We start from the raw sequence: 10059 nt of genomic DNA on the forward strand, positions 1-10059 counted from the left end.
ATCATGTATATAGGCATCACGTCCGAGACAAGTAGACCGACTCTTGCCTGCATCTACTACTATTACTCCACTCATCGACCGCTATCCAGCATGCATCTAGATTATTAAGTTAAAGAAACAGAGTAACGCCTTAAGCAAGATGACATGATGTAGAGGGATAAATTCATGCAATATGATAAACACCCCATCTTTATATCCTCGATGGCAACAATACAATACGTGCCTTGCTGCCCCTTCTGTCACTGGGAAAGGACACCGCAAGATTGAACCCAAAGCTAAGCATTTCTCCCATTGCAAGAACTACCAATCTAGTTGGCCAAACCAAACAGATAATTCGAAGAGACTTGCAAAGATAACCAATCATACATAAAAGAATTCAGAGAAGATTCAAATATTGGTCATACATAATTTTGATCATAAACCCACAATTCATCCATCTCAACAAACACACTGCAAAAGAAGATTACATTGAATTGATCTCCACGAAAGAGGGGGAGAACATTATATTGAGATCCAAAAAGAGAGAAGAAGCCATCTAGCTCCTAACTATGGACCCGAAGGTCTGAGGTAAACTACTCACACTTCATCAGAGAGGCTATGATGATGTAGAAGCCCTCCGTGGTGGATTCCCCTTCCGACGGAGCTCCGGAACAGGCCCCAAGATGGGATCTCATGGATACAGAAAGTTGCGGCGGTGGAATTAGGTTTTTGGCTCCGTATCTGATCGTTCGGGGGTACGTAGGTATATATAGGAGGAATAAGTACGTCGGTGGAGCAACGAGGGGCCCACGAGGCAGGGGGCGCTGTTGGGAAACGCAGTAATTTCAAAAAATTTCCTACGCACACGCAAGATCATGGTGATGCATAGCAACGAGAGGGGAGAGTGTTGTCTACGTACCCTCGTAGACCGAAGCGGAAGCGTTGACGCAACATAGAGGAAGTGGTCGTAGGTCTTCCCGGTCCAACCGATCCAAGCACCGTTACTCCGGCACCTCCGAGTTCTTGACACACGTACAACTCGATGACGCACCCCGGGCTCCGATCCAGCAAAGCTTCGGGGAGGAGTTTCGTCAGCACGACGGCGTGGTGACGATATTGATGTTTAACCGTCGCAGGGCTTCGCCTAAGCACCGCTACAATATGATCGTGTAATATCGTGGAGGGGGGCACCGCACACGGCTAAGGAACGATCACGAAGATCAACTTGTGTCTATGGGGTGCCCCCTGCCCCCGTATATAAAGGAGTGGAGGAGGGGAGGGCCGGCCCTCTCTATGGCGCGCCCTAGGGGAGTCCTCGTCATGTTCCAAGTATTAGGAGTAGGAGACAAGGAAGGGGAATGGAGAAGGGAAGGAAGGAGGGGGCGCAGCCCCCCCCCCTACTCCAATTCAGACTAGGCCTTGGGGGGGCGCGCGGCCTGCCCTAGGCAGCCCCTCTCTCTTTCCCGTATGGCCCAATAAGGCCCAATACTTCTCCCGGCGAATTCTCGTAACTCTCTGGTACTCCGAAAAATACCCGAACCACTCGGAACCTTTCCGATGACCGAATATAGTCGTCCAATATATCGATCTTTACGTCTCGACCATTTCGAGACTCCTCGTCATGTCCGTGATCACATACGGGACTCCGAACAACCTTCGGTACATAAAAATACATAAACTCATAATGAAACTGTCATCGTAACTTTAAGCGTGCGGACCCTACGGTTTGAGAACAATGTAGACATGACCGGGACACGTCACCAGTCAATAACCAATAGCGGAACCTGGATGCTCATATTGGCTCCTACATACTATACAAAGATCTTTATCGGTCAGACCGCATAACAACATACGTTGTTCCCTTTGTCATCGGTATGTTACTTGCCCGAGATTCGATCGTCGGTATCCAATACCTAGTTCAATCTCGTTACGGGCAAGTCTCTTTACTCATTCCATAATACATCATCCCACAACTAACTCATTAGTTGCAATGCTTGCAAGGCTTAAGTGATGTGCATTACCGAGAGGGCCCAGAGATACCTCTCCGACATTCGGAGTGACAAATCCTAATCTCGAAATACGCCAACCCAACATGTACCTTTGGAGACACCTGTAGAGCTCCTTTATAATCACCCAGTTACGTTGTGACGTTTGGTAGCACACAAAGTGTTCCTCCGGCAAACGGGAGTTGCATAATCTCATAGTCATAGGAACATGTATAAGTCATGAAGAAAGCAATAGCAACATACTAAACGATCGGGTGCTAAGCTAATGGAATGGGTCATGTCAATCAGATCATTCACCTAATGATGTGATCCTGTTAATCAAATAACAACTCTTTGTCCATGGTTAGGAAACATAACCATCTTTGATTAACGAGCTAGTCAAGTAGAGGCATACTAGTGACACTCTGTTTGTCTATGTATTCACACATGTATTATGTTTCCGGTTAATACAATTCTAGCATGAATAATAAACATTTATCATGAAATAAGGAAATAAATAATAACTTTATTATTGCCTCTAGGGCATATTTCCTTCAGTATCCCACTTGCACTAGAGTCAATAATCTAGATCACATCACCATGTGATTAACATCGATAGTTCACATCATCATGTGATTAACACCCATAGTTCACATCGCCATGTGACCAACACCCAAAGGGTTTACTAGATTCAGTAATCTAGTTCACATCGCTTATGTGATTAACACCCAAAGAGTACTAATGTGTGATCATGTTTTGCTTGTGTGAGAAGTTTAGTCAACGGGTCTGCCATATTCAGATCCGTATGTATTTTGCAAATTTCTACATGAACAATGCTCTGCACGGAGCTACTCTTAGCTAATTGCTACCACTTTTAATATGTATCCAGATTGAGACTTAGAGTCATCTAGATTAGTGTCAAAATTTGCATCGACGTAACCCTTTACAATGAACCCTTTTTGTCACGTCCATAATTGAGAAACATATCCTTATTCCACTAAGGATAATTTTGACCGCTGTCCAGTGATCTACTCCTAGATCACTATTGTACTCCCTTGCCAAAATCAGTGTAGGGTATACAATAGATCTGGTACACAGCATGGCATACTTTATAGAACCTATGGCTGAGGCATAGGGAATGACTTTCATTCTCTTTCTATCTTCTGCTGTGGTCGGGCTTTGAGTCTTACTCAACTTCACACCTTGTAACACAAGCAAGAACTCTTTCTTTGACTGTTCCATTATGAAATACTTCAAAATCTTGTCAAGGTATGTACTTATTGAAAAATCTTATCAAGCGTCTTGATCTATCTCTATAGATCTTGATGCTTAATATGTAAGCAGCTTCACCGAGGTCTTTTCTTTGAAAAACTCCTTTCAAACACTCCTTTATGCTTTGCAGAATAATTCTACATTATTTCCGATCAACAATATGTCATTCACATATACTTATCAGTAATGTTGTAGTGCTCCCACTCACTTTCTTGTAAATACACGCTTCACCGCAAGTCTGTATAAAACTATATGCTTCGATCAACCTATCAAAGCGTATATTCCAACTCCGAGATGCTTGCACCAGTCCATTGATGGATCGCTGGAGCTTGCATATTTTGTTAACACCTTTAGGATTGACAAAACCTTCTAGTTGCATCGTATACAACTCTTCTTTAATAAATCCATTAAGGAATACAGTTTTGTTTATCCATTTGCCGGATTTCATAAAATGCGGCAATTGCTAACATGATTCGGACAGACTCAAGCATAGATACGAGTGAGAAACTCTCATCGTAGTCAACACCTTGAACTTTGTCAAAAACCTTTTTCGACAAGTCTAGCTTTGTGGATAGTAACACTACTATCAGCGTCCATCTTCCTCTTGAAGATCCATTTATTTTCTATGGCTTGCCGATCATCGGGCAAGTCAACCAAAGTCTACACTTTGTTCTCATACATGGATCCCATCTCAGATTTCATGGCCTCAAGCCGTTTTGCGGAATCTGGGCTCATCATCGCTTCCTCATAGTTCGCAAGTTTATCATGGTCTAGTAACACAACTTCCAGAACAGGATTACCGTACCACTCTGGTGCGGATCTCACTCTAGTTTACCTACGAGATTCGGCAGTAACTTGATCTGAAGTTACATGATTATCATCATTAGCTTCCTCACTAATTGGTGTAGTAGTCACAAGAACAGATTTCTATGATGAACTACTTTCCAATAAGGGAGATGGTACAATTACCTTATCAAGTTTTCTACTTTCCTCCCACTCACTTCTTTCGAGAGAAACTCCTTCTCTAGAAAGTATCCATTCTCAGCAACGAATGTCTTGCCTTTGGATCTGTGATAGAAGGTGTACCCAACTGTCTCCTTTGGGTATCCTATCAAGACATATTTCTCCGATTTGAGTTTGAGCTTATCGAGATGAAACTTTTTCACATAAGCATTGCAACTCCAAACTTTAAGAAACGACAGCTTAGGTTTCTTGCCAAACCATAGTTCACACGGTGTCGTCTCAACGGATTTAGATGGTGCCCTATTTAACGTGAATGCAACTGTCTCTAATGCATAACCCCAAAACGATAGTGGTAGATCGGTAAGAGACATCATAGATCTACACTATATCTAATAAAGTATGGCTATGACGTTCGGACACACCATTATGCTGTGGTGTTCCAGGTGGCACGAATTTGTGAAACTATTCCACATTGTTTTAATTGAAGACCAAACTCGTAACTCAAATATTTGTCTCCGCGATCAGATCGTAGAAACCTTATTTTCTTGTCATGATGATTTTCCACTTCACTCTGAAATTCTTTGAACTTTTCAAATGTTTCAGACTTATGTTTCATCAAGTAGATATACCCATATTTGCTCAAATCATCTGTGAAGGTCAGAAAATAATGATACCCGCCGCGAGCCTTAACACTCATCGGATCGCATACATCAGTATGTATTATTTCCAATAAGTCAGTTGCTCGCTCCATTGTTCTGAAGAACGGAGTCTTAGTCATCTTGCCCATGAGGCATGGTTCGCAAGCATCAAGTGATTCATAATCAAGTGATTCCAAAAGCCCATCAACATGGAGTTTCTTCATGCGCTTTACACCAATATGACCTAAACGGCAGTGCCACAAATAATTTGCACTATCATTATTAACTTTGCATCTTTTGGCTTCAATATTATGAATATGTGTATCACTACGATCGAGATCCAACAAACCATTTTCGTTGGTGTGTATGACCATAGAAGGTTTTATTCATGTAAACAGAACAACAATTGTTCTCTAACTTAAATGAATAACCGTATTGCAATAAACATGATCCAAATCATATTCATGCTCAACACCAAATAACACTTATTTAGGTTCCACACTAATCCCGAAAGTATAGGGAGTGTGCGATGATGATCATATCAATCTTGGAACTATTTCCAACACTCATCGTCACTTCACCCTTAACTAGTTTCTGTTCATTCTGCAACTCCCGTTTCGAGTTACTATTCTTAGCAACTGAACTAGTACCAAATACTGAGGGGTTGCTATGAACACTAGTAAAGTACACATCAATAACATGTATATCAAATATACCTTTGTTTACTTTGCCATCCTTTCTTATCCACCAAATACTTGGGGTAATTCCGCTGCCAGTGACCAATCCCTTTGCAGTAGAAGCACTTAGTCTCAGGCTTAGGACTAGACTTGGGTTTCTTCACTTGAGCAGCAACTTGCTTGCCGTTCTTCTTGAAGTTCCCCTTCTTCCTTTTGCCCTTTTCTTGAAACTAGTGGTCTTGTCTACCATCAACACTTGATGTTTTTCTTGATTTCTACCTTCGTCGATTTTAGCATCATGAAGAGCTTGGGAATCGTTTTCGTTATCCCTTGCATACTATAGTTCATCACGAAGTTCTACTAACATGGTGATGGTGACTAGAGAATTATGTCAATCACTATCTTATCTGGAAGATTAACTCCCACTTGATTCAAGTGATTGTAGTACCTAGACAATCTGAATACATGCTCACTAGTTGAGCAATTCTCCTCCATCTTTTAGCTATAGAACTTGTTGGAGACTTCATATCTCTCAACTCGGGTATTTGCTTGAAATATTAACTTCAACTCCTGGAACATCTCATATGGTCCATGACGTTCAAAATGTCTTTGAAGTCCCGATTCTAAGCCGTTAAGCTTGGTGCACTAAACTATCAAGTAGTCATCATATTGAGCTAGCCAAACGTTCATAACGTCTGCATCTGCTCCTGCAATAGGTCTGTCACCTAGCGGTGCATCAAGGACATAATTCTTCTGTGCAGCAATGAGGATAAACCTCAGATCACGGATCCAATCCGCATCATTGCTACTAACATCTTTCAACACAATTTTCTCTAGGAACATATCAAAATAAACATATGAAAGCAACAACGTGAGCTATTAATCTACAACATAGATATGCTAATACTACCATGACTAAGTTCATGATAAATTAAAGTTCAATTAATCATATTACTTAAGAACTTTTTTTTTGAGGAATTGGACAGTGGGAGAGGCTCCCACTGTGTTTGTATTACTCAAAAGCAGGGTACAATGTACATGGCGTTTTTACCTGGCGCCTTACCTCCACCTGTGGAGGCTAGGGCTACTACTACTTTATATGGGGGTTCTAAGCTAATTACAAAAGAGAGAATAAAGTCTCTCACATCTTCTCTGGTTCTATGTTGGAGCAAGGCAAAGTCATGTTTGAAACGTTGGAGCCATGATAGAATAGTTGGTGGGATGCTTCTGAAATGTTTGTTATTCCTCTCTTTCCAAATGCTCCAAGCCGCTTGAAGGAAAACATCCATGAACATGGGACTGCTCCAATCATGAGCTGCCATGCTGATCCACCGAAGCCTTGAACCAGTTTGCTGCCAAGTTATCCCTAGAATGGACCAACATCGTTGGCTAAAGGGGCAGTGGAAGATCATGTGTTCGACAGTCTCTTCAATTTGCTGATCACAAAGAAGGCAGTTGTAATCGTCTCCAATATTGTAGTGTCTCCTCTTTAGCATGTTACGTGTGTTTAAGCGGTCAGAGAGAAGAAGCCACCCAAAGACCTTAATTTTGAGCGTTGACCTGGCCGCCGAGAGCCACTTGTATGATTGATGTGCCTACACCTCTCAAAAATAGAATTTGTAGTATTTGATCGCCTTAAAATCCACTGAGCCCCAACAGTAAGTCCAGTTATCGTGGGGGGTCGGATCAGTAGCGTTGCCAACATGCCTCACCTCTTGCTGAAGATCACGGATTTCTTGCATTGCTTGGACTGATAGTGGGAGGTGAAACGTTTCATGCAGAGATGTGGATCCCAGGAAATCCTTAACCGAAATATCTTCATTTTTTGCAAAGGAGAAGGCGCGCTGGTACTTTTCATCGAGAGTGGCGTCGAGCCACAGGTCTTTCCACATGAGCACTGTAGCTCCATCATGCACAATGGCTTTAGAAATCCCTCTGTAAATCAGGGTGAGCTTGAGAACATCTCTCCACCAGAATGATCCGCATGGTTCCATGGCATGGGGGATTTTGTTTGTATAGTATGTGGACCACACAAGCTCCACCCAAGGTACATCGTGCTTGTTGTAGAATTTATGCAGATATTTGAGAAGGAGGGCATCGCTTTGTATGCGTAGGTTGATTATACCAAGGCCTCCACACTGTTTTGGTCTACACACCATACTCCAGGCCGCAAGGGAATTGCATTTGTCCCCATGTTCTGTCTTCTTTGTCCATAGACACTTCCTTCGCAGTTTATCAAGCAGTTCAATTATCTTTGGTGGCAGTCTGAGAGTGCACAAAGCAAAGATGACTAGTGAAGTGATCATGGTATTGAGTAGAGATAGCCTGGCTCCATACGACATCAAGGTCAGAGTGCTTGACACCCGACGTTCCATTGTACAAACAAGCGGCATTAAATCTTGAACTGAGGGCTTGGTTGTCCCGAGAGGTAACCCTAGGTAAGTGAAGGGCATGGAACCAACATTACATCCAAAGATATTGGAGAGCTCATTGTAGCAGGCAGCCTCACAGTTGATTGGGATAAGTGTGGACTTGTGGAAGTTTATCTTGAGCCCAATGGAGTCAGCGTAGTCAGTGAAAATGTTTTTGATTGTGAGGGCTTGGACCGGGCATGCAGGAAGAAGAATGAGTGTGTCGTCCGCGTATTGTATCACAGGGTAGTCGTGTTGGTTCTCTCTGGGGAACGGTAGTTGGATTCGGCCATTTCTGAAAGCGTCATTGATTGCAGCCTGTAAGAGGTCAGCCGCCAATACAAAAATCAATGGAGAGAAGGGGTCACCCTGTCGAACACCACATTTACAGTTGAATTGACGACCCGGGACCCCATTTAGAAGCACCGCTGACTTGCCAGAGGAGAAAATGCATTTTACCCAATTGAGCCATCTGTCATCAAATCCCATATGCTGCATAATCATAAGCATAACCTCATGTTCGATCGTATCAAAGGCCTTTGCGAAATCCAGTTTTAGGAGGATGATCTTTTCCTTGGAGGCTTGACACTGATGGATATATTCGAACGCCCAGGCGAGACAGTCCTGTAGTGATCGGCCTTTTAGGAATCCATATTGGTTTCGATGAACGATTTTAAGAATGAGCTTTTGTAGTCGGTTGGCAAGAAGTTTTGTGAGAATCTTAAGACAACAATTCAACAAAGTGATTGGTCTAAAATCAGAGACATTCTCTGGGGAGCGAACCTTAGGAATGAGTGTAATAAACCCCTCATTGATGCTTTCAAGATTTAGGGTCCCCTCATAGAACTGGTTACATAGATCATAGAAGTCGTTCTTAATAATATGCCAGCATTTTTTGATAAAGATACCAGAGAAACCATCTGGTCCTGGAGCTCGGTCGGTCGGCATTTCGTTAACGATCACATCTATCTCCTGCTTGGTGAAGGGGACAGTAAGTGTCTCCAGTCCCTCAACTTTTTTGATGATGTCAGGGAGGTTGAATTTCATTTGGAATTCGCCTGATTTCCCCAACTGCTCTTTAAATGTATGATAAATGATTGCCTCTTTACCCGCGTGATCATCTACGACCGATCCATCCGAGAGTTTGAGTGTTGGTATTGTGTTTCGTCTGTATCTCTCCGATGCCAGAGCTTTCAGAAATTTAGGGTCTTCATCTCCAAATTTGATCCAACGGATAGTGCATCTTTTTTGCCAGTATTGTCGTTGATAGCCCAACAACCGAAGGAGGTGCCTTTTCAGGATTGTCCTGAAGTTCTGCTCTGTCGTGCAGAGGGCTCTAATGTTTTCAAGAGCATCAAGATTGGCTAATGCAAGATTAGAATTGTCGATCGCCACTGTTATTTTAGAGATTCTTTTACTCCACCGCTTCACCTCATATCTGAGTGCTTTGAATTTTCTGGCTAGCAAAGTGGCTGCATTGGAGGTATGCTTGAAGGTTCTTGACTAGACCGATTGGCCCAACTCAAAGAAACCAGGATGTTCAGTCCAATAAGATTCGAACCTAAATTTTTTACTGCGTGGAATGGATATTTCAATTTTCACCACACACGGGATATGATCAGAAACTGGTTTTCCCAAGGGCACCACTAGTGTGTTGGGGTATGAAGATGTCCAATTGTTGGAAGTGAGGAACCAGTCTAACTGTTCGAGCAGTGGATCAATCTGCATATTGCTCCATGTGTAGGCCCTGCCCTTGATTGGCAGTTCAATTAGCTGATTCAATCGAATGATGAGCTTCTTCAGAGACCCCGGCTGGCGGGATGGCGCACTTGCTAATTCCAATGTGCTGCAGAACCTGAATTGGAGTAGGCGGCGGGATGTAGTCCCCTGATTGACTGTGTGATCAACAACCTCCATAGGAGTATCAGTAGCAGAGGGTACAACTCGGGGTTTAACTTTGGAGGGTTTTGGCTTAGTGTCAGAGACAGAGGGTACCTTAAACTCATCATATTTGTTGGATCTATTGCTGCGACGCACCTCCAGCAAAGATGCTGGAGCTTTGGCTTTGCCTTTCCTGAGTACTGAAGTGCCTGCACCCAGATCCACCGCATGAGGAGCAATCAAAGTCTTGGTG

General features: G+C 42.9%; 1 protein-coding gene across 1 annotated transcript; it reads right to left on the minus strand.

Annotated features, from left to right (window-relative positions):
* Positions 1-6530: 6530 nt before the first annotated feature.
* LOC119300594 lies at positions 6531-8987 on the minus strand. The gene is given in 3 exon segments (XM_037577506.1): positions 6531-7544; positions 7731-8071; positions 8363-8987. Coding segments are annotated over 3 exon segments (1965 nt in total). The 5' UTR covers positions 8973-8987.
* Positions 8988-10059: the final 1072 nt, after the last annotated feature.

The sequence above is a fragment of the Triticum dicoccoides genome, chromosome 5A (genome assembly GCF_002162155.2).
Source record: "Triticum dicoccoides isolate Atlit2015 ecotype Zavitan chromosome 5A, WEW_v2.0, whole genome shotgun sequence".
Classification (NCBI taxonomy): domain Eukaryota; kingdom Viridiplantae; phylum Streptophyta; class Magnoliopsida; order Poales; family Poaceae; genus Triticum; species Triticum dicoccoides.